General features: G+C 40.4%; 2 protein-coding genes across 5 annotated transcripts in view; one reads left to right on the top strand and one right to left on the bottom strand.

Moving 5' to 3' along the window:
- The window catches only part of SCFD2 (sec1 family domain containing 2), a 199,310-nt gene extending 188,976 nt beyond the window's left edge, over positions 1-10,334 (bottom strand). Inside the window, exons 1-2 of the mRNA XM_027676388.1 lie at positions 9,599-10,334; positions 2,757-2,925 (exon numbers count right to left, since the gene is read on the bottom strand). Coding sequence (XP_027532189.1) covers positions 2,757-2,925; positions 9,599-10,334 — 905 coding nt within the window. The remainder of the gene's footprint in view (positions 1-2,756; positions 2,926-9,598) is intronic.
- Positions 10,335-13,811: 3,477 nt separating this feature from the next.
- FIP1L1 (factor interacting with PAPOLA and CPSF1) overlaps positions 13,812-27,110 on the top strand; it is a 38,398-nt gene continuing 25,099 nt past the window's right edge. Inside the window, exons 1-9 of one of the 4 annotated variants that reach the window (XM_027676389.1) lie at positions 13,812-13,938; positions 14,626-14,665; positions 16,937-16,994; positions 19,059-19,162; positions 21,311-21,372; positions 21,581-21,688; positions 22,817-22,947; positions 23,224-23,292; positions 25,532-25,641. In XM_027676389.1, the coding sequence (XP_027532190.1) occupies positions 13,857-13,938; positions 14,626-14,665; positions 16,937-16,994; positions 19,059-19,162; positions 21,311-21,372; positions 21,581-21,688; positions 22,817-22,947; positions 23,224-23,292; positions 25,532-25,641 (764 nt within the window). In that variant the 5' untranslated portion in view covers positions 13,812-13,856. The remainder of the gene's footprint in view (positions 13,939-14,625; positions 14,666-16,936; positions 16,995-19,058; positions 19,163-21,310; positions 21,373-21,580; positions 21,689-22,816; positions 22,948-23,223; positions 23,293-25,531; positions 25,642-27,110) is intronic. The other 3 variants (XM_027676391.1, XM_027676390.1, XM_027676392.1) reach the window with 3 other exon arrangements.

A 27,110-nucleotide genomic window follows, 5' to 3' on the forward strand; every position in this document is an offset into this window, starting at 1 on the left:
TCTCTCTCTCTCTCTGCGTCTCTCTCTCTCTCTGCGTCTCTCTCTCCCCCCTCACCAAAGCATGCTCAAATATTACTTGAGAGAAAACAATGAAAACATTATAAAAATATTCTGTGAGTCTGAAATGCCACAGTCTGATCACAAAATTTCATGGAGAAGAGTCCCACACATTCCACTTGGGTGTAACTGAAGTCACTGCTCCTGTCCCTGGGAAAGGTGCTGGCACATTCACTAATCAGAGTACATAGAAAATTTACAAGCAGAGGAACACTACTTGCCATGCATCATTTACAAATATAAATCAAGACTTAAGTTTTCAACTACAAGAAACATTTCTGAGCCAGCTACCAATGGCAATAACCATGCTGATGAGGAATTGAGAGCATCCTATGGAATTTCTTACAGAATTGAGACAGAAACTCACTGGTGGGAATTTTTAATTCATTTCAGTGCTTCAAAGAACAATCATTTTACACTAGCAAAGACGATTAATGTTGGCATTTATAATCCAACACTGAGAATACAGACCTGTAGAACAGAATGACAACTACCCACTTTCAGCCATGTATTCAGCCACTGTTACAGTTTCTAGTACTCATCATCAACAATCTTAAGCTAGTTTGGAAATGCCTATTTTAAACTACAAACTGTTCCTGTTAATTACATAGTTGGAGAAAAAGTAAAACACAGGTTGAACATCACAGAGCCATTTTCTTTGGAATCTGGAGACTATTTTAAGGCCTTCTACTCTTCTTCAGTTGCGAACAATTATCACAGGAGAGATTTTCAAAGGTCATCTCATCCCTTTGCTCTGCTCCAAGGCAAGATTAAGCCTGTTTAAACCAGTATTTGCCTAATCTGTTCTTAAAAATTTCCAGTGCAACAGATTCTGTAACGTGACTTTGCAAATAGAGAGTATTTTGGGGAAGCTGTTATAGACTGGTATGGTAATGGCACCACTGCTTTGCTACCAGCTATCAGCTGCTGTCACCCAAATTTGCCACACTTGCATCTTGTAGCCAAATCCTGCTGTTCTTTAAGCAGCTGTGTCCTTAGAAGACTTTGCAAAACATATTAAGTCTAAATGTACTGTTAACACAGGGCACCTTCCCATGAGCCAGTAAATATACAAACAAACCTTCATGTGTATATATATATACTATTAGCCACCTTAGAACACAATAAAACTCTGTTGGCTATTCCTGAAAACATGAATATATGACTGAAGTCATAATTTCACCATGGGAAAGCACACCAGTACACTTTTAGTCTCGTCAATGTTAAAAAACAATGGAGTGATAGCATAGGTCAACTATCTCAGAGCAATAAATATCTATTTTTTCCCTAGCTCATGCTGTTAAAATTTTCTTTATTTCTGGTAGCTACTCAAAGTTAGCACAAACAGCTACCACAGTGTTCTACCATGGACAACGACCTCTTCATTTTGCTGCATAGACAAATCTTAAGGACATGTCACTTCTACTTCAGGGATCGGCTGGAAAGCAGAGAGTGAGAAGAAAACCAGAATAAATTTTATTTAATTTAGTGACCCCAGTAGCAACTTACCACTGAGTCCACCTCTATGAGGAAACGTTTCCTCTCCAACTCCTGCAGAAGAAGCGAGTTACACAATATGAAACCTAGAAACTGGACCCAGTTACAGCATGTGTGGGAGATGGAAGGTGACAAAGGATCTGGAGGCTCTCAGAAAATAATGTGTGTAATGTTGAAACAGTGGAAATCTGAAATCTTTGCAGAGTGGGGGGCAGGGAGAAGGAGAGAGGGGAGAGGAGTAGAGTGCAGGTGTGAAACACCAAAAGGAGTCAAATCTGAAGAACAGAAACTATATTAGATAGCCCATCTTGAAAAACCATTTTCTAACATATGAGGAGAACATTATAGCAAAAGAGAAAGAACTTTTAACCTCCTTTGCACTGCATTAATTTCTAGAGCACTACCGAGCAAAATTTTTTTTGTGGAGTGAAACCAGAATCAGGTGTATTTTCCTGTTTACGCATAATAACACAAGCTGCAGGAAAGTTTCAGCTTGGACAACTAAATTTAGAAAGTGAAACATAAAATCTGATGCAATTTGCTAGTAAAGTCTTAGCTACAGATTATACATAGCTAAATACAATTGTTCGAACTTACTGGTTTTGGATTGTTCTCGTTTAAGCAAAAATCAGGCCCTCATGAAGCGGTCTGTATACCTAAATTTGTGCCTTATTATCCTACTCCACAGGTACTGTGCTTGAAAACGGGAATAAAACCTTAAATTAACTGGTAGTCTAACAAAAATTTAGCATGCAGCTCACACTATAAAGAGGCTTATGGGAAAAGGAAGTCACAATTAAGACCTACCTGTTTGCATAACCTGTTACTTAGGCAGAAAAAGAAATGTCACAAGGGAAATTCTTGGTGTTTATTCTGTACTGATTTCTACTACAGTAATCTACAGAAATTTAAACAACCCAAATCTAAAAGGTCTTGAGATTCTCCCACTTTTGGAAGTCTTATCTGGCCTGGTCACCTAATGCACACATATAGACGATTACATTCCAGAATTACAAGCAGAATTATGACCAGATGGTGTTTTGCCATAAGCCTGACTGGTTTTTTTTTGTTTGTTTGTTTGTTTTGTTTGTTTGTTTTGGTAGGTTGGTTTTTTTAAGACTTGTTCTCTTGTTCATTTTTTCAAAGACAGATAAGAAACACATTTGACATTCTAAAAAAAGAAATAAGAAAAGAATGTTTACTTTGGTTGTGCTAAGCAGCCAGGTGCTATAATACTGTAAGTTTCATCTGTAGTCTGCAGTGCTGTAAGTTCCACCATGTTAACCATCACATCAGTCTTGTGGCCGGGAAGCTTGGGAAGCACAGAAAGTATCTTCTCTGCAAGACTGTCACCATGATGACCAACTGCTCCTGGGGAAAAAGAAAAAAAACAAAAAACCAAAAAACCCAAAAACTATCAGGTGCGTAAACAGGAAAAAAAAAACCCAGAACCAAACACAAGGAATTGAAAACAAAATAATAACCACGTTTTGAGGAGAATAATGCTGGTATTCATAACATCAAGAACCACACTTACCTTTTCAAAGATATTTTGCTACAAAAGTAAAATTCATTTCTGGAATGTGTGAAGTTAAAAGCACTTATAACATTTCAGAAGAATTAGTTTAAAAAGCACAAACTAGACTTAGTTTTACAGCTGTTAGATATTCACTGATTTTGCACTTAGACATCAAAAACATTTTTCTTTGCCTAAAGAAATGATCATTTTAAAGAACTTGGGGGGACAGCATAAACGTTCCAAAATCTGCCAAAGACCTTTTCTGCTCACAGTATCGAAAGCCTTGGTGAGGTCGACAAAGGTTACATAGAGACCTTTGTTCTGTTCCCTACACTTCTCTTGCAGTTGTCTGAGAACAAATATCATGTCTGTGGTGCTCCTGTTGGCTCTGAAACCACACTGACTTTCGGGTAGAATTTCTTCTGCTATAGCGGGTATTAGTCTGTTTAGGAGTATTCTTGCCAGGATTTTGCCAGCAATGGAGAGCAGAGTAATACCTCGGTAAGTGTGCATATAGTGTATATATAAATGTTTGACTGCTTGTTTTAGTAACTATTGCAAATATTATCTAACAAATTCCTTAGGCAAAGAAAAATGTTTTTGATGTCTAAGTGCAAAATCAGTGAATATCTAACAGCTGTAAAACTAAGTCTAGTTTGTGCTTTTTAAACTAATTCTTCTGAAATGTTATAAGTGCTCCTACTCTATTCACAGTCTTCTTCAGCATGATGCTCCAAAGGGCCACGGCAGACCTCGATGATCAGGACGGTATCTACATTCAATATCGTACTGATGGAAGCCTATTCAACCTAAGGTGACTGAAGGCCCACACCAAGACCCTAAACCATCTTGTCCAGGAGCTGCTTTACGCTGATGACGCCGCCCTTGTTGCCCACACAGAAGCAGCTCTGCAGCGTTTAACATCCTGCTTTGCAGATGCTGCTGAGCTCTTTGGGCTGGAAGTCAGCTTAAAGAAGACTGAAGTTCTCCATCAACCTGCACCTCAGGAAGTCCCCCACCATTCCCACATCACCATCAGCCAATCAGAGCTCAAATCAGTCCAACAGTTTAATTACCTAGGCAGCCTCATCTCCTCGGATGGTAAGATTGACAGGGAGATAGACAACAGGTTAGCGAAGGCATATAGTGCTTTTGGAAAACTCCATAAAAGAGTTTGGCGTAATAAACACTTGAAGAAAAGTACCAAGATCAGTGTTTACAGAGCCATAGTGCTGTTTACTCTCTTATATGGTTCCGAATCATGGGTCATCTACCGCCACCACCTGCGTCTCCTAGAACGCTTCCATCAACGCTGCCTCCGTACAATCCTAAAAATCCACTGGTCAGATTATGTGACCAATACATCTGTTCTTGAACAGGCAACAATCACAAGTATTGAGGCCATGCTACTGAGAACACAGCTGCGATGGGCAGGGCACGTCTCCAGAATGAAGGACCACCGCCTCCCTAAGATCCTGCTCTATGGTGAACTTGCCACTGGCTGCCGCAAGAGAGGAGCCCCGAAGAAAAGATACAAGGACTCCCTGAAACAACAGCTCAGCCTCGGGCATATTGATCACCATAACTGGTCTACTCTGGCCTCCAATCGGGAGGCCTGGAGACATACCATCTATAATGCTGCTGATGCTTTTGAGAAAGCACGCAGGATCACCCTTGAGGAGAAAAGACAACGCAGAAAGAATAGAGCCTTGCAGAATATACCATCTAAGGAGTCTTTCTGCTGTGTCTTTTGCAACTGAACTTGCCTTTCTCGTATTGGCCTTTTTAGCCACCAACGCGCTTGCAAGAAACGTGGGTAGAGCCCTTCCCAAATCTTCGTTCGCGAAGCCTAGCCATGATATGCACGCTATACTTTTCTACCTAAACTCATAGTACTGTGCTTAAACGAAACGTTTGCAAGTTGCATAAATAGCTACCCAGACAGGCTAGCCTGATATTAAAATAAACAATTACCAATGGCATGTCACCATCAAGATCATCACTTCTATATGGACTGAGGGCAGCTCAGGTGAAACAAACATGAAATAACTAAATCAATCCAAGTTACACAGTATACATTGTCAATCTGACCGTGTTCCAAGAGAAACTCTGAATTTCAGCTGGCATGTTTTCTCCAATTTTCCGTTCATGAACTCTCAACACAGGTGCTACAACCAACTTATAAAATATTAGGACGACTGTGAACCAAGTTGAAGCAGAAAAACATGACACACACTACAGATAAAGAAGTCAAGAGAGGGGGACCAGAAACCTTATTGCCTTTAGTCAGAACCAGACTTTATCAGAAAAGCATGTTAGGCTTCACTGTCATCCTCCACTACAAATGGGATTATGCAGTAGAACGATTAAAGCACCTTCTTGTCACTGTGGCTGCTCCCAGGAACTGAAAGGAAATGGTACTTGCACTTCATTCATGAGCCTGAACTGTGCTTTTTGTATCTGTTAAAACACTGACAACATTACAATCAGTGCAGGGGAGTGACGCGAAGACGATGCCTGGCTCACAGCGAGGGAGATGATATAGTAAGTTAAACACAAGTTGGCTGTGGGGAAACATGCCTGTGATTTTGACAGACACATGCAAAAGTGTTAAAGATAATAAAAGTGCTGCTGGTGACAGGACTGAAACATCCAACTTCAAGAACACCTATACAAAAGTCATTATTCAAAACTATACAATAACTGCACAGGCGCCCCCTGCAATTCATTATTCTCTGTCTTTTGCTCACTGTATTGGATTTCCGAATCAACTGCATATACCAGTGGGTGAGATCCTGTACTTACAACAGGTCAGATTCCAAATGCTGCAAACCTCAAAGAGACCGGAAAGAGAAACGTGTCAAGCTGAACACCAATACCTGAAAGATACCAATGAGCTTAACAAATGAAAACAGAAACCTGGAATGCTGCAAAAACTACTTCATAAGAGGTGTGAATGCTGGCAAGGTGGTAACTAAGCATGTGGAACGAGCATGGAGCTACAATACGGTACCATAATGCAAATATTTAGGGGTGCAAATATTAAGGAGATAAAAAACCAGGAATTAAAGTGCCAGAGTTAGCTCTGATTTTAATGAGTGTCACTTATCACAGTGCCCTTCTAGCTGGAAGGATTTATTCTGCTTTTTATAGCAAAAGTAGTGGACCTTAAAATAATAAGCAGGCAAACAAAAGCAGCACTACACATGCATACAGATCAGGGACAGCAGTAACAAAGTTTTATATAATCAGAATTCAAGAAGTGAGCACAAAGTACTAAACATGCAATCTCCCCAGGGCATAAAAACACATGTCCAACCTTCTGGGGAACTGTTTCACCCAGAAGATTCTACACTGCAGGGGTGGGCAGTATCTCTGCCATCCTAGTTGAAGCCATGCCCTTTCAGTGAGGGCAGCAAAGGTCATAAAAATAAATTCCCTGTTAGAGCTCAGCTGAATGTTATACCACACAGGACAAAAAGGAGAATTAATTATCTTAGTTCAGTATTTTCCTCTCTACTCAGTAAATACAGGATATATAAGCAATGCTGAACATAAAAAAATATATTATAAAAAGTATTCAAGAGAGCTCTATTCAAATTTTAGAGTAATCACTCAGAAGAGACTCTTTGCTTCATGGAACCTAGAAAGCTAACCTAGTCAGTCAGATGCCTTCTCATTTTTTTGATAGAAAAATGTGCCATGTTATATGTGACTATATTTTTTTTAATAATTGTCACAATAACATAGTTTCTTGACACTGGCACCAGAGGTTCTTTACTAAAATGTACTTAATATTTTTAGTATGTTCTTTAAAACAGAAAGTTATTAATATCTAAGTAACAGTGTTTTCCCTCAGTTCAGTAGTTTTGCAATTGCAGCACCAGAAAAAGCATTTTTGAGATATTTTGATTTGTGCTATTAGAAATCTATTGGTATTACTGAAACTTATTTGTTATTCCACCTTAACATCTTATTTGCTCTAGATAGGAATGGAACCTGAGCCAAAAATCAGACATCTGTTATTGCAACTCCTTTACACATCATCTAGAGGTACCTAAAGCTGTATTCTATCCAGGCCTTTGAGTTAGAAAATGCTGACAGACTGAATAGACTTCTGATAGTGATTCAAAGTCACCTTCTTCAAAGCAGTAGCCTGACTACTTAATCAGAAAGTAGTCCAGCACCTGAGACCCCTGGTGGCCTAGTGGTTAGCGTGCAGGACTTTCACTGCTGCGACCACGGGTTCAAATCCCGGTCTCCTGGCCTGATGGAGGTCGTTAGCCCTGTGTGGCCATCCATCTATGAGAAGGACACTCTAAACAAACCTACGTCCTGAGGACCTCACTGCCATTGTCCAAGCTTGCTTGGCCCCTCAGGACCTCACTGCCATTGTCCAAGCTTGCTTGGCCCCGGCAGATGAACCTTAGGATTAAAGGGTGAGCTCAGTTCAGCGCAGGCTGTGTCTCACCTAAAAAAATCCATTGCGCAGGCTGGAAAGGTAAAAGACCTTTCCCCAAATCTTCGTTCGCGAAGATGGGCCATTATTATTATTATTAGTCCAGCACCTACTCCTAATGAACTTCCAAGTTTTCGTGTAAGTTCTTGGAATATGAAAAGCATTCTCATAATTCATGGATACATAACCATTGCTCATTTCTGCAGCCCACATGTTGGACAAGATTCAGGTATAAATAAGACACTCACAAATCAAATCCAAAATCTTGCATCTTTAGAGAGGAAAGATTTAAAAAGTTGTTTGAAATGAGCTCCAAATGAGAAAGTCTACCTCAAAGGTTTCCATCTGCACCAAGCTGTTATTTGAAAAGCAAAATTACTTATTTTTACACTGCTGACTGCAAATACATATCATTGCTTGAAAAAAAGATCCAGTGGCCCAGCTGCCAATACCAAGCCATAAACTTGCAGATAGGAAGCTTCCGCCTTTACAAAGGCTGAAACTCAACAGAGTCATTCACCTGAAGGTCAAGAAGTGGAATCAGAGGTAGGGGGCCAGGAAAGTGAGTATATAAAAAGCTGAATATGCCTAAGAAAAATAGGGTCTCAGGTACAACTTAATTTTGCCATTTCCCGCTTCTTTAAAACTGATTTCACAGTTTAAATGCTGGAGGGGGTTGTATACTTTTTACTGTACAGTTTTTAGCAAACCATGAAACCAATCTCATTGTGTGGCACTAAATTCAGGTCCATATAGTGCTTTACATGCGAAATGCACTAAAATTTTCTTCTTTCAGTTTGCATTGTACTTGATGGCAAGAGTATCACGTCCAAAGCATAGGAATATTTCAGTGAAACTGCCAGCGAATTCTGGAGATGTTTGTTGGCAACAAAAGAATGGTTGCATGAAGGGATCTCAATTTCAGTTACAGGTACTGAGAAGAACAGAATCCTAAAAAAACAAATTCTGTAATTTCCCATCTTTACTCCAAGAGCTTTGCTGTTCCCCCTCCAAAGCTGCACCACCACAGCCCCGATGTTATCGCCCAAAAACCTTCTCCTACTGAAGTACTAGATTCCACACTTCCTTTCCCAGATTTAAGCTGATACCAATTCTCTCTCTTCATGCCTCCTCAATAGCCTCCTTGTTAGGCAGCTACCTGTCATCCCACATCTGGTTCTTCTTCTTCTTTTTAATTCTTCTCACAACTCGAGTGCATAAATCCTTGCCTAGTTCCCACCCCAAACAGGCACTCTTCTCAGTTTCCTTTCAAAGCTCCTCATTCAAGTGCACTCTCCTGCAGCCTTCAAAGCAATCTTCTAAACCTCAGCACAACACTAACTGCCCACATCCATAGCTGCTCTTCAGCACATTATTGACAGTTATAAACCCCACAGCAGTGCAAGGAGACACAGAGGTAAAATTATGGGAGAAAAAAAGACAGAAGAAAATTCAGAAAGAGATAAGCTGCAAGTTCAACATTGTGCCAAGCATTTGCAATGGGACATGTGGTGGCAAAAAACTGTGACCTGGATTACTGACTACAGATAACATAAACAGAATCAGGGCCACACACTGCGTGTGTCAGCAGGAGTTAGGTATGATGTGATAGTGAATGTAGTCACTCCTGTACCAATACACGCACAGACAGGGACACATCCAGGCAAATAGATATAGCTACAGGTATACAGAGATGTATATCTGCTTGGACAGGTATAACGCTAAGAGTGACACGTAGATACACTAGGAAATGCTTCACAGCAATCCATACTGCTGAATCTGAAACGTGTCGACCATTTCCTTAACTCCTTGGAGTGACACAAAGGCACAGTTAAGGTCTCTAGTTTGCAGCAAAATGGAAGTGCCAGAAACAAACAGGTTTCCAGTAGAGCCTTCTGCTTCACTCTTGGTTTTCAGGACCCACTGGGGTGCAAGGATGTGCAAGCAACCACCGTGGCCATGGTGCCAAACGTTCCCAGGCCACCAAAACAATCTGACACCCTCCTGGTGGGGTGCGTGTGGGCCTGCAGGAATGACAGGTACCAACGCAGCAGTGAATGTCTTACCAGCGAGGTCCAACGTCCTGTCCACAAAGACGACAGAGGCCTTGTTGGCGGCCGTCCTCCTCCTGTTCCTCGCCGGGGCGTAGCCTGCCAGCTCAGCGGCGATGATCCTGCTGAGAGCCCCCACGGCGAAGCTCTCCTCTCGCAGGCCCAGGGCAGAGAACAGAGCGTCCAGGTCGCCCACCAGGGCCCGCACGGCCGCCCGCAACTCGGCAGGCAGCGCACCCAGCCCGACCTCCGCAGGGCCGGGGCCGCCGGGGCCGGGCAGCGGCGGGAGGAGCGCCGGCAGGGCAGGCAGCAGGCAGAGTTCCGCCGAGACGGGCGCCAGGAGCGGCGGGCCCCGCAGCACCACCTCGGCGTGGCCGCCCTCGCCCATCCAGCGCCGCAAGGTCTCCTCCAGCTCGGCCGGCCCGTCGCCCTCCGCCTCGCCGCCGCACACCAGCACGCAGTGCCGCACGGCGCCCTGCCCCAGCACGGCGCGCACCGCGGCCGCCGCGCCGCCCCGCAGCGCCCCGCTCAGCACGAACACGACGCGGGCCGCGTCAGCCGCCACCGCCGCCTCCGCGGACAGCGCTCCGACAGCCAGAGCCCCGGCCGCCAGCAGCTCGCCCGCCCCGCCGCCCCAATGCAGCGCCTCGGCGGCCGGCGCGTCCAGCAGGACGGCGGCGCGGTGCGCCCGGGCCAGCGCGGGCTCCCAAGCCCGGCGGCTCAGGCGCCGCAGCAGCTCCGACCCCGCCATGGCCGTGACAGCACAACACGCCGCACGTGCCCTGCGCGCCGCGGGCGCCGCGCGATGACGCAGCGGGCGTGGGTTGGCTGAGGGCGGGGCCGGCCCCGCCCACGGCCGGGCCGTGCGGGGTCTGTGGGCAAGGCCGGAGGTCTGCGGGGCCGGGTCTTTGCTGCGCGGCGAAAACAACCGCCTTGCTATCATTTACAGCACTGGAAGGGTGAAACTTTCATCACTGTTCCCTGTCACAGGATTTTGTATTTCTTGCTGGTGTTAACAAATGCACTGGTTGATGTACTGACGAGGAGTGTTCTCTTTCAAGAAGTGCAACTTTTATAATATACAGTTGGAGACGTGACAAACTAGTTTAATTCCTTTTCTCCTTTTAAAAGCCCTTTATCTCAAAAGCAGTTTCAAAGCTAACTATCAAAAACGCCATAACAAGGACCCACAGTTTCTTCTCCCCAGAGAATTGACGGCTTGCTTCCAAACTCATGTTCTACACAGTATTTCACTTGGGCAACCTCCTTAGTACACAGTGAGGAGGATACCTCTAACACAGTAGGATTATCAGCATTAACAAAGAGATAAAATACTTAATTAGTTCATCCTCCCCATCTTAACAGGTCTTCTTTGGTCTCTCTCAGGCTCAGCTGGCTTCAGAACACTGAAAAACATGAGCAATGCAGAACCACCAGATTTCCAGTAACTAAATCACATCCTTTCCTTCCACTGTGCTCCATGCACATTCCTACCCAGATGCATTCTTCCCTCTTCTCTCTCTGTGCTGTTCTAACCCCAATCTGTTATTTTAACCTTAGGGCATATAACTTCATGATGCCAGAAAAATATGTAAGTTAATAGCCTTCTTGACTATTTTGATTTGAAAAATGAATGCCAAGAAGGGATGGTTAACCACTGGGCCCCTAAGCTTATACACAAGTAGAATTATCCTCCTCTCATATTGAATGAATTCAGAGATTATGTATCTCTGAGTTTTTGCTGTATGGTTGAGTGCCATAGACAAAATCTATATATATTATGGCTTGCCCTACTGTTTTAAAAGGGTTTTTTAGCTTTATAATGTTTAAAAAGTTGGTTTTAATCTCTTCCTAAAGGTTCACGGGTTTTTTTGAGACATACTGTCAAAACATCAGATGCCTTTTTAAGAAAGCAAATAGCTTTTTACTTTATAAGTACAACAGTGATTGCACCTAGTTTTGCATATGCCAATGTTGAAAAAAGGATTACTATCCAGAAGACAAAATTAGGTTAATCAGTTTAAAGCATAGTGGTTAAATCACAAAATAAAATTATCGAATAATTATGAAATTTTGAAAATTATGAAATAAATTATCTACGCTTATTTTATTACATTTATTATGTTTAGTATTTATTACAGCTTATTTTATCCCATGTGCAAATTTACAACTATTGTGTTAGAGAAAGAACTGTATTAAAGTATCTTTTTGTAAGTTTCTGGAGTGTAACCTGTGAGTTAATATGTTTATGCAGCTTGCAAAGATGTATTCTTCTATCTTCAGCCTTTCAGCTACTCAGGGTATTAGGAGAAGCAGTTTCTACAGGCCACAACTGCTGCTCTCCCTCTGTGAAGCAGCAAGGAGAAACACCAAGGTCCCTTCCACAGGCTGGGACTGGTGAGAGTTGTTACTTTTGAGGGCAGAAGTTAAAAAGCCACATAGGCCAACAGCCCTCTGTCCTTTGAAACAAAGCAGGAAACAGGTTCTGAGCACCCTCTCTCCAACCAGAGCCAGAGGTGAGTAAAGATCTTCCTGGGAGCAGTAGAAGGCTGGCAACTACTTTTGAGACTTAGCCTGCTTGGGTCAGATTTCAATATTTAAGCTCCTCAAGCTGTTCAAGGTGGATTTTTACATCACTACTAGCTCAGTGTGATTTCTATTTGAAGGTTTCTGTGAGGAAAACTGCTTTGAGGATCTCCATCAAAGTATTTTAAGAGATTTTACATTCTACACATACTCCTGGTTTCTATTTGTGGTTCACAAATGTGGTTTTCTTTCTTCTTCCTTGTGTCTGCAATCAAAGGAAACTATTAGAGTTCTTACGTGTCATTTAATGTCAGCCAGAAGTGTATTAAATGACCAAGTAAACAAAACAGGAATGAAAATTCAGACACTGATGTCTAATAGTAAGTACTATAATACAGATTTGTCTTATGAGAAACAACTGTCTAGAAATGTTTTGGGTGAAAAATGCCTTTGCACTACTATATGTATAAAAAATGAGATTGCATGATGAGAACAAACCCAATTACGCCACATAATCTGTATCTGTACATGATACCCAAACATTTAATTTTATATGAAAAAATTTTTGAGATGGTTGGTTGTTCATCTGAACTCCAGTGAAATGTCATGAAAGTTTCGAACAAGCTTTTCTATGCAGGCAATTCGAATAAGCTTCCCCCACGGAGAGTTGTGATGTGTTTATATTACAGTCAAACCCTCTTGTCTGACTTCTCACAAGCTGACTTGCTGTGAAAAACGGGCTCCCTGTTTGAGTTTTCGCAAACATCCTAAAATGCCACAAGTTCCATTTGTACACACAACTGGTCAAAACTAGTTTTGACAGTTGTTGGTACTTACATTTTCTAATGAATAGTGCAGTTGTTTAGCATTGACAGATGTAAAGTGAGAAAATCATCAGGAAAAATGGCTCGCTACTTCCATTGCTTTTAAAACTGAGCAATTTCTTCATGAAATGCATAGAAGCACTCTGGAACCCTCAAAGCACACTACGAATACTAAACTCTTACTGGAGCTAAAAATAAAATCAAGAAATTCGTGGAGAAAAAAAAAATCTCCAAAGAGTTGTTAAAGCTAAAGTACTACGTCCAGCTGGGAGAATCCCTTGAAAAGCTGAGAGCTAGGACAGTACTAGTAGAAGCGGGAGCGTGTTTACCCCGTGGTTACGCTCCCCCAGCAGCTGCCATCAGCCGCCAGTAGAAGCACGGCACGTGTGTTCAGCCCAGTCCTGCTTCTGGACATAGGCAAGGATGTTCTCGAGGAGAAGGTCGCCACGCTGCCCGTGATCCCTGCTGAGGGCACGGACGGGCGTTTAGGGATGCAGGAGAGCACAGGGAAGAGAAAGGCAAGGAAGGCGGCTCTCGCAGGCACACCACGCCTCGGGAGGGTGGCGAAGGCGCAGCCGAGGTGAGTCCGGCAGCATACGGAGCGGGCCGGGCCGGCTCTGCGGGGAGGGCAGTGCCGGGGCCAGGCCAACCGGGCCGTCCCCCGCAGCCCGTGCCCGGGGCGCCGCGGGGCCGGGCCGGGCCCGCTTCCTGTGCGTGTCACTCACGCGGCGGGGGAGGGGAAGCGCCAGGCGGCGGCGGCGGTTCCTCCGCGAGCGGCGGCGTTGGGCATTCGCAGCCGCCCGCCCGAGCGCCGCCCTCCCGCGGCCCGAGCCGACCAGAGAGTCCCGGGGCGGCGCGGTAGGGCCGCCCGGCGGCAGCGGGCGCTGCCCGGGCCGGGCCCGCGCGTCCCGCGGGAGGCGGCCATGTCTACCGGCGAGGCGGAGCGGCTGTCGGCGGACGCCGACGGGGCCGCGGGGGACGAGGAGGAGGAGTGGCTCTATGGCGGTACGGACCTTCCCCGACCCCCGTGCCCAGCCCGCCTCCCCCGCGGGCCGTCCCGGCGCGGCCGCGGCGGGGGGGCCGTGCGGGGGTGCGCAGGCCGCGGCGTGCCCGCCTCGCCGGGCCGCTTAGCAGTGTACCCCCGTCCCGCCGCCCCCGTGGCTGCTCAGTCCCCTCTCTCCTCTGGGCCAGCCCCTCGGCGGCCGCGGCTCCCGGCCTCCTGCCCTGCCCGGTGTCCGGGGCGCTACCAGTGCCGCGACCGCTCCGGCCGGGCCGCGCAGGCCGAGGCGCGCTGGGCCTGGGCGCGGGGGCCCCGCGTGCCGCCCGCGCCTTACACGCACCCCCAGGGCGGCCGAGCCTCCCCTCGCTGGCCCCTGCCCGGGGTCCCGGCGTTGCAGTACTGAAACAGCTTTAGCCTTTTACACATAAACTTTTTTTACAACTTTAGGGACTTTCTGTACGTTCAAATGGTGATGAAGCTGTAAACTAAGCCTTGCCTATGTGGTGGACCTGTCAGTGCAGAGCGCTCTGAGGGCTCGGGGGTCTGCTCGACTAATTTCACAACTGAAACGTTAAGAACATGTCTGAGTAGTAATATGAAGAGTTGCCCAATCTGCATAGCAAGATATCTATCATGGTTGATATTCAGGCGATTTTATTATTAAATAGTGTGTTTCTTTTCTCTTATGGTAGATGAAAATGAAGCAGAGAAGGCAGAGGAAGAAAAATCTAGGTGAGTATCTTGGCAACTGGAAGCTCTGTAGCATGGCTGCACAAAATTGTATTCATTACATTCTTCTTTCCATCTGCTTGAAAGTTGGTGGCGCTTGACCATGCTCTGGTGTCTTTGAAAATGTCCTTAAGATAGTGTGTTGGACTTGGCTTTTCTGTGAAATTAGGTCACTAGATGATGAAAGTTATTTTAAGTTTTAACTGTATGGACAGCAGTAACCTCTCATAAAATGTCAACAGGTCTCTTATTTCTGTAATCATTCTGCTTTGTGGTCTTAGTAGTGGATCAGGACTTCATTTGTTCAAGATGATTTAGAAACTAAAAGACAGCTTGTCTCCCAAAGAGTTTGCCATGTGGTTGCAAAAAGAGGAATACAGTGAAGCAGTGGAAGGTTACCAGATAGGTGGATGTACACATCACATCTGCTTAGGCTTTTGGTTGTTTTTTTTTTCCTAGTAAGACAGTATTTGGAAAAATTTGAAAATGCTTTGGAATTATTTGGGGGGAGCCTGCTTGAGTTATAAGGAGCTGTAGTAGAGCACAAAGATGCTTCATTAACTTCTAGTGAAGTTAATGAAGATTAGTAGCAAGGACTGACTGGAAATGGAAATCAATTCCTCATGCTGAATGAAGGAAGTCCCACAATTGGTAAAATATGGAAATTTTTGATTGTCAAGATATATTAAAAAAATAAAAGGAAAGCCAACGCATGAAAGCATTCATTGTTATTTTCTATAGATGCTTCCATTTTTCGGTGCAAACGTTTGCATTTCGTTATCTTTGGTGAACTGCTTGTTCCTAAGCTTGCTCAGTTGCTTTTCTGAACTTATGTCAACTTTTGACAGGCACAGAATGATAAAGCAGTAATGACCTCCATCACATGACTGTATACGATATCATTGTGAAGCAGCTACTAGATGCAATTATTTGATTCCCATTGGTTCTGTAGTATAAGAAGCAGAGTTGTTTTCTGTCACTTAACAAGTTTTTAGACCTCTGTTGCATTTGTCTTGAATCCATCTCTTTTCCAGGACAAAGAATTGTAGTTATTTATTTGCTCTTTATTTAGAAGCTGTTCCTTATCAGTTGATTCCTCATGTTCTTGACCTGGCATCTTTGTCAGTATTACTGTTATTCAAGAAAATTACTTGCATGGCAGCCAGAATGATCTTTAGAAACAGTTTATTCCGTTTTCTGGTCAATAGTGTCTAGCTTGACTTTTGGCTGCCTCATTATGTAGTTTTGGACAAAAAACCATAACAAATATTAACTTACACATCTTACAAGTTGTGTTTGGAACTCTGGAAGTGTAGGGACAGTTTACCTCTTAAAAGTTTTGGTCTCTGGTCTCTCGGTTTTGGCATTCCTCATATCTATAAAAATAGTGAGGTGTTATTCAGATTCTGTAGCTAGTCTGTCATTTTACCAGGTGATGAAGTCAAAGCTTGAATCCTGAGGCAATACCAGGGCTGTGTTGGGTTTTAGTGCAAAACTTGCGAGTGGGTATTTTGCCAACAGAATATGGGATTAGAATAATTCAATTCCATAAAAATTGGCAGTTGCTCACTCATTTCAGAAATACCTTTTCAGTGAAAGAATGTTGTTTCTAAATGGCTCCCTGCTTACTCTGCTATTGTGATGCAGCATCCTAATAGCTAATGGAACTATGGAAGTTAAAATAATTGCTGTGTAAGAAACAGCAGTAGGTAGGCTCAGTGAGCTTATTTGCATGGGTTTGACAGAACTGGTCTGGTCATTTTTGGTGGACTGGTAGTTTTAAAATTTTTACACTTTTCACTCTACAGTTAAAATATAATTGAATTAATAATTGAATTGTAGCTATTCCGTATGGTAGAAGAAAATTTCACAATGCAGATATGGGAATTCTGTTTCAGTGCAACATTACCTATGGGTGTTTAAATGTTTTTCCATTATGTCTTTGAAAAGTGTCAGTCTGCAGGGAAAAAAAAACCCTGTTATTCTCCCTTCATATATTATGAAATATTTCACTTTGATTTCAAAAGAGGATCCAGGTGTAATGCCTCATTACTTCCAACTATTCTGCAAACATCCAGCTAGTACGATAGCTAAATAATATAGATTTTTCTTTTTTAATAAATTGATTTTTTTAATTAGTGCAGAAGACAGCTGGAGCTTTGGCTTTTCATCTGGAATGATCTAGCAAAGCTTTTTTCATCATTAGCTGATACATGTGAAATAATACACGCATAAATACCTAGTTTCATCTTTTCCTGTTTGTTTTTATTTAAGTGCTCCACCCCCACCTGGAAGTGAAGAGGAAGCTGCAGAAAATGGCGTTGTGAAAACGGTAGTTTTAAATGTGTTTTTGAAATACTACTTTAATATGTTTTGATTCTCTGATTTATCGGGAATTCATGATTTGACTAGGACCTATAATTAAATGAATTAATGCCTAAGTGTATGCCTTTGATTTTATTTTTTCTAAAAGGTGTTTGCAGTCTACTGAAACTGTAGAAATTACTAAGTTAGGAAATCAAATTTCCAGGTGTGATCCACTTTTTAAATCTAATTTGCAGACAATAAATTAATAGTATTTCCATTTTTTGGGGGGGAGAGGAAAGATGGTGCTTGAAGAGAGCTGTCTTTTATCCAAGCCGTCCTTTTCAAAATGAAGCTCTGTTTTTTTCTCAGGGATAGGAAAATAAAATCCTCTGATAATTTTTCTTTTTTGAATGGGATAAACAATCAGCATTTGCAGAACTATGTGTAAATATGGATCAAGAGATGAATTACTTGTGCCTTTCAGGGGCAACATAACAGACTTGTTTGGTAGTAGTCTTCACTGTTTAGTATGTCTTACAATTTCAGTGTTAATGTGATGAAGGAAAGGACCAGGAAATTAAATTTACAGTTGCAGTGTTGATAAAAGGACTCAGTTTACTGTGATTGGAACAATTTAAATATGTTCTATAACAAAACTGTAGTTTTACTTCACTGGGAATTTTTAGCTTGTGTCTTGCAAGAATTTTTTTTGAGTGATGCAGAAACCATGATCATGATATTTGTGTAAGTTTTAAGGGCTGGCTTCTCAAAAGTATTTTTTTTCAGTAACTTCTTCTGAAAGATAGTACAACTTTATAAATTTAAAGTTGGGGGGAAAAAGTTATAAAAACCCCAAAGTTGATGTTTAAGTCTGGAGTCTAAAAAGCACTTAAACCATGTGATACAGCAGAAAGTGAATATAGAACAAAGTGGAAGATGTCATTATACCATAAATTCATGGTTCAGTTGCACCCTGAATTCTGACTGCTGTTCTTTCCCCTCCTGTCATAAAGGCTGCTACAACTGGAAAAGTTGAGAGAAGAAGAGCAGCAAGAGTAATTGAGGTAGTTTTCATACCAGGAGTAGCCAAGAACTTCTCAGCTGGGAAGAAAGACATACATAGGATATGATGGAGGCTGACAAAATCACGTATGGAGACTATAAATAAGGATTGACTCCTCACAGTCTCTTCCATATGAGGACTGTGACTGCTAAATAAAAGTCATAGGAGTCAGGATGAAAACAAATAAAATGTGTTGGATCTTTATGCAGTAGACGGTGCTATGGAACTCCTTGCCAAAGAGTGTCACTGCTGAGAGCTTTTATGAGTCTGCAGAAAGTCTGGACAAGTACTTGAGAGAAAGATCCTTTGGGGGTTACTGAAAAAAACAAACCATAACTGGCTTAGGAGGTGCTCCGAGCTTATAATAATCAGCAGCTGAACGAGTTAGGGAGGAACATCATATGCATTTTTTTCTCTCCTCTGTGGTCTCTATAAGGGGAAACCAAAACAAAACACCTAACAAACCCAAAATAGTGAACTCTTCGTGTGGACTGGCATGTCTATTTTGTTTACCAGTAAGCTTGAAGGCTATGGGACAGAACACATAAAGTGTGCTCTCGTATCTGATTTTTCAGCCTGTTTACTGAAAAATCTGAAGTATTTTATGTAGTTTACTGATGTCAGGAATGAATAGATTTCTCTGAAGTGCAGTGTTCGTAATCAACTGGAAAAACATGCATTTGAGTTACTCTGCATATATTGATGATGGCAAGAAGCTAGTCTCGCTTATCTCTAAGTTCTTTCCTGAATGACAAGGTAAGAGTAGAACCAGTATGTATGAGCTAGATAGAAAGAAGAAGGATATTAGATAGTGGAAACTATTTTATGCTTATTTAGGAAATGTCATGTTTCAGATACTTGTAACCTCCTAAATTTACTGTTAATGCTACTCATTTCTAAGGACTAGGAAGAGGAGAATTTTCTTCTTTCAGAGATTTCTAGAGCAGATAATTTTGTCTGGATTATTTTTCCTCTTTAAAGGTAAGTGACTGCTTTTTGTCTAAGCAATGACTTTTTCTTTCGTAGAAAGTGGCAGAGGCTGAGGATGATAGTGATAGTGATAGTGATGATGATGAAGATGATGTTCAAGTCACCATAGGAGATATTAAAACAGGAGCTCCACAGTTTAGGTAAGTTATTTGCAAACACTTTTAAGATTGTATTTAATTTTTAACTTAGTCTCTTTAATACTTGTTAACGTCAAATTGTATGTGCAATAAGTGGCAATTAGGAGTTTTTTCAGCAATGTTTTTAATGATAGAGTGACTTGATAACAAAGTGAAATGAAATCAGTGAAGTACAAAGAAGAGCTGTTGTATGAGTTGTGTTTTCAGATTTCATATTAAGTTTGTAAAGAGGAGAGTTGGTTTTTATTTTGGAATGGATAAGTTATATAGCATTTTTGGGGTTCTTACTGTGATAGTGACATTTTTTTGCAAAGGGTAGGGTGGCAAGGACATGAGATATTTGTCTGTCATCCTGTTTATAGTGGATATAGTTCTAATTAGACCTCTGTAGTTTCAATTCCTATTGATGTTCTCAAATAAGATTTTAATGTAGTTCAGGATGGAGCTGCCAGTCCCTGGAGATTATTTCTCAGATCATGGTTTAGGCATTTGTACCATATGAGAATTTTTTCGCCGCTTTTATTGCCCCATATTTCTTCTGCTTTTGAGAAAGAGCTTGATTTCTCTGAGTGCTTTTCAGCAGTGTTACTTTTACCCAAAATTATAAAATAGTATTTTTCATTGCATGGAAACTTTCTGAGTAAAATGGCTTGCTTGTTTTTCTTGGCAGTCCTAGTATTTTTATGCTTATTAAAAACAGAGTTACTAGGGTGCTCTTTCTTAATAGAAATATGACAGGTCTGCAGGTAGGTCTGACTCATATATATCATTATGTTCTTAACTTTGGAATTAAGGTGATTTACTCCCATTTGAAACAATATTTTTAAACTTTCAGTATTTCATATCCTAAATTACTGTGCAAATCAATGTAATATTTTAAAAAATAGAAATTCTTTCAGTTCTTTATTTTTCCGCTCTCAATAACTTGCAGTATTCTTGTGATGTTGGCAGTGACTTCAAATTTTTTGAGACTAAAGCAAAATTAGATTCGTATTCTCCATGGATTTGCTGGTGCTCTTTCCATGAATACAGAAGACAATGAGCAGATGATCCTAAATTTAATTGGAGTAGAAAGTTTTATATAGAAATGCTTATTTTCTGAAAAACCTTTTTTTCTGGGCAAATCGGACAAAAAGTTCATGGAAGGCTGGTAATCTAAAACAATCTGAGCATTGCTGTTCATTTTAACTCCAGTAGACAAGTTTCTTTTGCAGGATTAAATGATTTTTCCTTTAGTAGTCCACTGCTGTTTAAAAAAACCCCATTGGATTTGTTTGACGAAGTCGTGCACAAATACAGCATGACAGATCAGAAGGTTAAATGTTTTGTATCAGTTTTATGCTGTTCTAGCACTTGAATGAAAACTAATACTGCATGGAAGTGGATACACTTGCCTTCTAATTATATTTTCATCTCATTATGTTTATGGGTCACCTGTGAGAATAAGATGCATTGCACACAAATGGTAGTGAAAGCTAGCTCTTAATGTTACAAATTGACTATGCTGTAATTCCTAAGCTAGTTAAATCTGTTCAGTATTTCGATTTCTGAGTGCATTTTTTTGAAGAAAACTCTCAAGTATTTTAGAAAGTGAAAGGTTATGTACTTTTCTGTTGGTCACAGGGATAGGTGATTGCTAGAAGTACTTTAAAACAGACAGCATTCCAATCATTTTAGAGAGATGCTTGTATTTTCCACTTCTGTACAGATTAAATGGAATGATTATGAAGAGAGAAAATGATCCATCTAAACCTTTCCTTTTTTTATTTATTTTATTTTTACTCTAATCCCCAGACTGTCATCTGTATCCCTAAATGAATTGCATTTTTCCTCTCTCTCTTCTTCTGGTTCTGTCCATTCTTGTTTCTATCAAGGTCTTTATCCTTTCAACTCAGGAGGAGTGACTGGGACTTGCTTCACAACTGTTTATTAGTTGGAGAAGTTGCTACTGAGCATAGAAAGGTACTCTCTCTTCCTCCTAGGCTGATCTCTTTACTTTTACAGTGTTGCCAGCTTGGAAAGCTAGAGATTCAGGATGGTGATTGAGCCTGGGTCCAATTTGTTTCTGGATCTAGCTATCTCTTGTTTTTTGTTTTCTTCTGGTTTGAAAGTTTCCTTTATCTAATTCATTTTTTTGTTAATTTCTTGAAGTTATGGAGCGGCACCTGTGAATCTCAATATTAAGGCAGGAGGACGAGCTTATGGATCTTCTGGTAAGAAAATTTACACAGTATTATTAGTAAAAATGCAAAAAACCCCCAAACGTTGGATAGTTTTGGATTAAGGAAATAATTTTAACTTCCAAAACTTCTTGATAATTTTAGCTTTTTCTTTCTGTTATTATTTCTGAAGCATATTGCAACTGTTAAAATTCCATTTAGTAGAGACGGAAGGCTCTAACTTGATAACTTTTCTTTATAGGTGCAAAAGTTAAAGGACTGGATCTAGATGCGCCAGGGAGTATTAATGGTGTGCCGCTTCTGGAAGTAGACTTAGATTCTTTTGAAGATAAACCTTGGAGAAAGCCAGGTAATGTCTGCTTTATGTTAACTGATATATAGGTGTTCAATAGGTTATTTTAATAGTAATCCTGTTGACTGCATGTAGGTGTCACCTGCCCTATCCCTAAAAGGTACTGTGCAGTCTAACTTGTAAGAAGCAACTAAGTTACTTGTTGCCTTCCTGCTGTGCCAGAGAGTGTGTGGCTGTGCCATGTTTCTTAGTACTCATCCTGGTCATATAATAGGAAAAAGACTGTAGGACGTGCCCTTTTTTTTTTTTATGATACATGTATATCCTGAACTTTCCTTGGGAATCTGTGTTTCTGTGGAGATTACTGCCACTGGTCTATGCTAGGGGACAGAAGGTAAAGCGGAATGGAAAACAGTTCTAGCAGGTTTGAGCAGGAAGAATGGTGAAATGTAAGTGCTTGTGCTGTGATGTATTCGTGCATAGACGTCCATAAGCCTTGAAGAAGGAAACTGTGGCGTTCCACGTGGGCTTTCCATAAGTCTTCTCTGTGTATTATCTCGTTGGCTCAAGTGATTTGTCCACACTTGTCTAATAATACCAGCATTGGTTGGTGTTTTTAGTAGAAGTACATCTTGCTGCTGTGTATAGTTTTTTTCCAGTGTTTGTATATGGCTTTGGCGATGCAAATAGTGTCTACAAAATGGGAAAAATAGCCTTTGATGATAATCTGGTGTTTGAACTGTTAGCTACATGAAATGTATTCTGAGCATTTGACTTACATTTGGTCTCTCTTAAAATACTTCGTGGCATCAAATGAAACAATGAGCCAAAACGTAGTGAACAAGCAAAAGGGAGTGGTTCTTCACTTAACATACCGCAAAACTGTAGATCTTACATATATCTTGTTGTAAAGATATGGGGAATTATCCTAGGATGTTTTCTAAGTATTTGCTCTTGATCCCTAATTCACAATGCTAAGCAAGATAATCTTCTGACTAAATTTTAATGTTCTTATAATCATAGCCATGAATACTTTATGCTTACTGATGTATTGTATGTTTCAGTCGTGTGTTTTTAGGTCAGTACCGAATCAGTTTTGCTGTTTTCAGTAGTGGTGTATGTGTGTTCAGTGAAGAAAAGATGAACTTCGTAATGTTCTAAAAACCTGTGCTTTTCTGTTTAAAGGGGCTGATCTCTCTGATTATTTTAACTATGGTTTCAATGAAGATACCTGGAAAGCTTACTGTGAAAAACAAAAGAGAATACGAATGGGTCTTGAAATTTTACCAGTTACCTCAACCACAAATAAAATTACGGTAAATAGTACTTTTTTGGTATTGTAAGTGGGTTTTTGACCTGTAAAGCTGCTTGTGTGTTGTAAGCTTGTTCTGCCCAGTTCAGTGTGTTCGTTAGAGTTTGCACCTGACTCCCCACCCTGAACCTTGAGTATTAGTGTGTTGCTTCAGTGGCAGTTGTGTGGATAGTGTGAACAGACAGCTACAGCTAGATTGCATCTGTACCTTTATTGAGATTGTGGCCCATCACTTAAGAGTTGTATGGTATCTTAATGGGCAATGTGTTATTTAACTTAGGCTGAAGACAAAGCTATGGAAGTAAGACCAAGTGCAGAGATTCTCGATGGCAGATACCATCTTTTTAAGGTGAATTTTAGTAAACTTTTGTTGGTTGCTCTCATTTTTCTTGAGTATTGCTTCCCATGCCACCACAGACTGATAGAAGAACAACTGAAATGGACACAGCCATTATTTCATACTCTTCATCTTACATCAGTGACTTTCTGTGTATGTCACAAAATGCGGATTAAAAAGTGTTGCTTTGTTCGTCACTATTCTGGAAGCATGTGAGTTAGTGGCCTGGTAAACTAACAAATTTCCCAGTGAAACTAATTTTTCTTTATGTGATGATTTATTTTTAGTCGTAGTGCATTTGCTTGTGCAGATATGCTTGGGAAGCTTTTGTAGATTATGGCATGTTTATTTTTCCTGTGTTGTTTTAGCTCTTACTGTGTTTTGTAACAGTTATCCTTGACAACTCTGAGATATGAAAATCAACCTTCCATATTTTTCTGTTTTTCATTTGGGATTAGAAGACAATAAATCAAATTATGTATAATAATTTTTCCATTCAGAAATGCTGATTTTCAGAGAGCAGAAGAATCTATATGATAGGATTTATCCTAAGGATTAAACTTTTTTTTCAACTTCTCATTTTCTCATTTACTCATTGGTTTGATACTAAAGTTAAAATTAAAATCTAAAGGTTATTTATTTTGCTTATTTTCAATATGCAGTAATTTTTGTTCTTGAACTGTCTTTAAAATTACTTGGAACTGTTTGTGGCTTTCTTCTGTATACTCCTGTGACAGAAGTGTCAATTGCAGATAGGTATTTTTGTATTCCCTCGTGCTACTTGAGGGTATTCGGTTATTTTGATTTTATCAGATCAGAAGCTCTCTGGGGCTTTTTGCCATCCTCAGTTATCATTAATATAGTGCTGTGGGACATTAGACATAGTGGGCAATAGGAGTTAAAATTTGCATCTGACTAAACTGTCAAACTTCTCTAAACTCTTGTCCTAAAGGAAGAAGAATAAATAGTCCAAACTAAAACTTTGCCTATTTCTAGCTCAGTATTGACTATGGTGATCAAACAGTACAGATAATAATTGTGTTGTAAGAGTTTGTAATGTGTTTTACAAGGAATTTACATATAATTATGAATTTTTTTTCCTCTCTTCTGGAATACTAAGTTTCATGTAATTTACATGATATATTTGATTTAATCTCCAGTAACTGGCAAGACTATCTCCTACATTTTCCAGTTACTCATTAATTAATAGAAGTCTTACAGATTTTTCAGATAAATACGTATATCAAACCTATACCATACCTATTTGGTACCTTTTCCCCTCTCATATTTCTGGATACAAAAGATTAATTAGATTTTTATTGACTCTTAACTGTTTATGTTCATTTTTATGTGTTTGGGAAAGACGTGACCATGTTTAGAAGGGAGATTCTGCAGAAGCCTAGTAGTTCACTTGCCTATGAGAAGCTGTGAGATCATGGCTCATCTGATGTTACAGAATGAGTGAACTAGCTATGTGTGATGTAGCTTCATGGTTGGTACGGTGGGAGTGACTTTAAAAACGGAATCAGTACAAAGTTGTCTTTACTGTAGGTTTTTCTTTCATGTATAACTGCTGCTGAAGTAAAACAATACTTGAAGTACTTGCACCAAAGATCTTGCATAGTTTTAATAAAGTGTCAGTGGAATTTTACAGTACTTCAGAAACAGGAGGATGTTTTTGAAGTATTCAATCTGAGTTAATGAAAAATCTTTTACAGTTTGCATAACTCCAAGTATGAGGTGACTTCCTGATATGACTTGGAAATTAAGTGGTTACTAGATCTCATGGTCAGTGAGGCAAACGGAGAATCCATTCAAGTTTCTTGTCTCATGGTTTGTTGTTGGATAGCAGGCTTGTTAGATATCTCTGTTAAGGTTACGAAGATCTTTTTAAAAATTGTTTGTTTCTTTTAAAAATAAAGGTGTTATTTTGTTCATACAGGAAATTATATAAGAAAATCGGTTTGGTCTGTTCACGTACAAATAAAATGCTTGGAAAGTAAATATTTAAACTACCTAATCCTCTGTAATAATTCGTTCTCTGGCATATTGCTTCTTATATATATTAAACATGGTACTTAAGTAATATATCCTTACAAATACGTAATTTTGCTAGCTGTGCAGAGGTAACTGTTTAAAATTCTGAGTAAAGTTGGACTTACTTTATTTTTGTGTTGGCTATGTTCTGTGTTGAGTATTGGAGCTACTACACTTCTGAGCATAAAACTAATGATGAAACATTATTTTGAAGGTACAGCAGGGCAGAACTGGAAATTTGGAGAAAGAGTTGGCAGTACAGTCGACCAAACCTGATTTCACATCTCCGCCTGCCTTATTCAAATCAGGAATTCCAGCAAACAGGTCAGTTAGCTGTAACTCAAACCCAAAAAACTCCACTATTACATCTATTGAGTTTGAAACTTACAGTTTTTGTAGGAAGAAAAGGGACATATGTTTCTGTAACAGATAGAAATGAGGGGAAGAGATACCCTAATCACGTTTGGCTAATCATACATGAATGCTGTGCTACCTTCTTGGCTTTTTGGGAAAGACAAAGTAGAAGGAAAAGGAAGAAAAAACAGCAGGACCAAATAATAAGACAGCTATAAAAATCCAGTTGTTGATGTATGACACCATGTTTTCTTTGTAGAATTAGATTGGCCAACAAAATATTTGTAGCTTGGACCCTTATGAGTATTAGCTAATACACCTTTTCAGGTTAACAAAATGGAATTGAACAGTTATGACTTTAACAACTGGAAGAATTCCTGAAACCCAGTCTCTTTCCTGCAAGGTAGCTTTAGCTTCTCCATATTTTAATAATTTATAATACTTTCTTTGAAATGAGATAAATTATTTCCTTACTAGGTTTCTTCCCCTCCTTCTCCCAGCCTCAGGCTTTAAGAAGTTCTGTCTTTTATATCTAAGGTACTGCTGTTTGATACCTGGCACTTGGCTTAGGATGAATCTGTGCTGCTTCTTTACTTTAGTTATTTATTTTATTTTACTTTAGTTATTTAGTGATCCTGTTTAGGAGTTTTGGTTCTGTGCAGATTAAAAGCCATTGCATTATAAATGATAGTAAGAGAGGCAGAACAGGCTGTGCACTTTCATCATTGACTGTTAAAGATTGAGCTATGACCTATGAGCTATGTTTTTAGTGCTGCATCCATGAGTACCTCGACTAATTTAGAGGCACTTGTGTTCAATTACCCCGTCCTGTAAGAGTCAGTCCAACATCCAAATGTATTTCTCTTGGGCAGGAAAAAAAGTCTTGTTTCATATCCTTGCCTGCACTTTTCTTTCACTCCTAGAATATTCCTTCTGGTAACCTAAATTTTTCTCTGAGCTATCAGGTTATACTGCTCTATTTAGTGGATTTTTAGTTCTTTGTTTTTCTATTTTTCTTTGTCTAAGAAACAAAAATAGTCTTCCAAACTTTGTGCAAACCCCATAGCTATTTTTTGTAATTTTTTTTTCTGAATTGTTTTTGATATGTGTTGTTCTTGTACAGAGTTCTCAAACTGGAATGTGTTTTTCACAGGGTAAAGCTTCCTAATCTGTATCTAGCACAGATTTTGTTACAGGGTTTCAGTTCTTTAATCTCGCTGGTGCACAGATAACCTCTAAACTACTTTAAGAAGTAATTAGTGACCAGGATGTTAAAATGTAGTCAAGTTTAAAGTTGTAGAACAATGCATTGCACAGATTCTGTGGTTGTGTGAAATCTACAGTTGTTGTGACAACTGTATCACTTTGTGACATGTCACTTTGACAGTTGTATCACTTGTGCATTTCAGTGGTTAGTAGGTTGTTTTATATACATTTAG

The sequence above is a fragment of the Neopelma chrysocephalum genome, unplaced genomic scaffold (assembly GCF_003984885.1).
Source record: "Neopelma chrysocephalum unplaced genomic scaffold, ASM398488v2 Primary Assembly neopelma1_42, whole genome shotgun sequence".
Taxonomy (NCBI): Eukaryota; Metazoa; Chordata; class Aves; order Passeriformes; family Pipridae; genus Neopelma; species Neopelma chrysocephalum.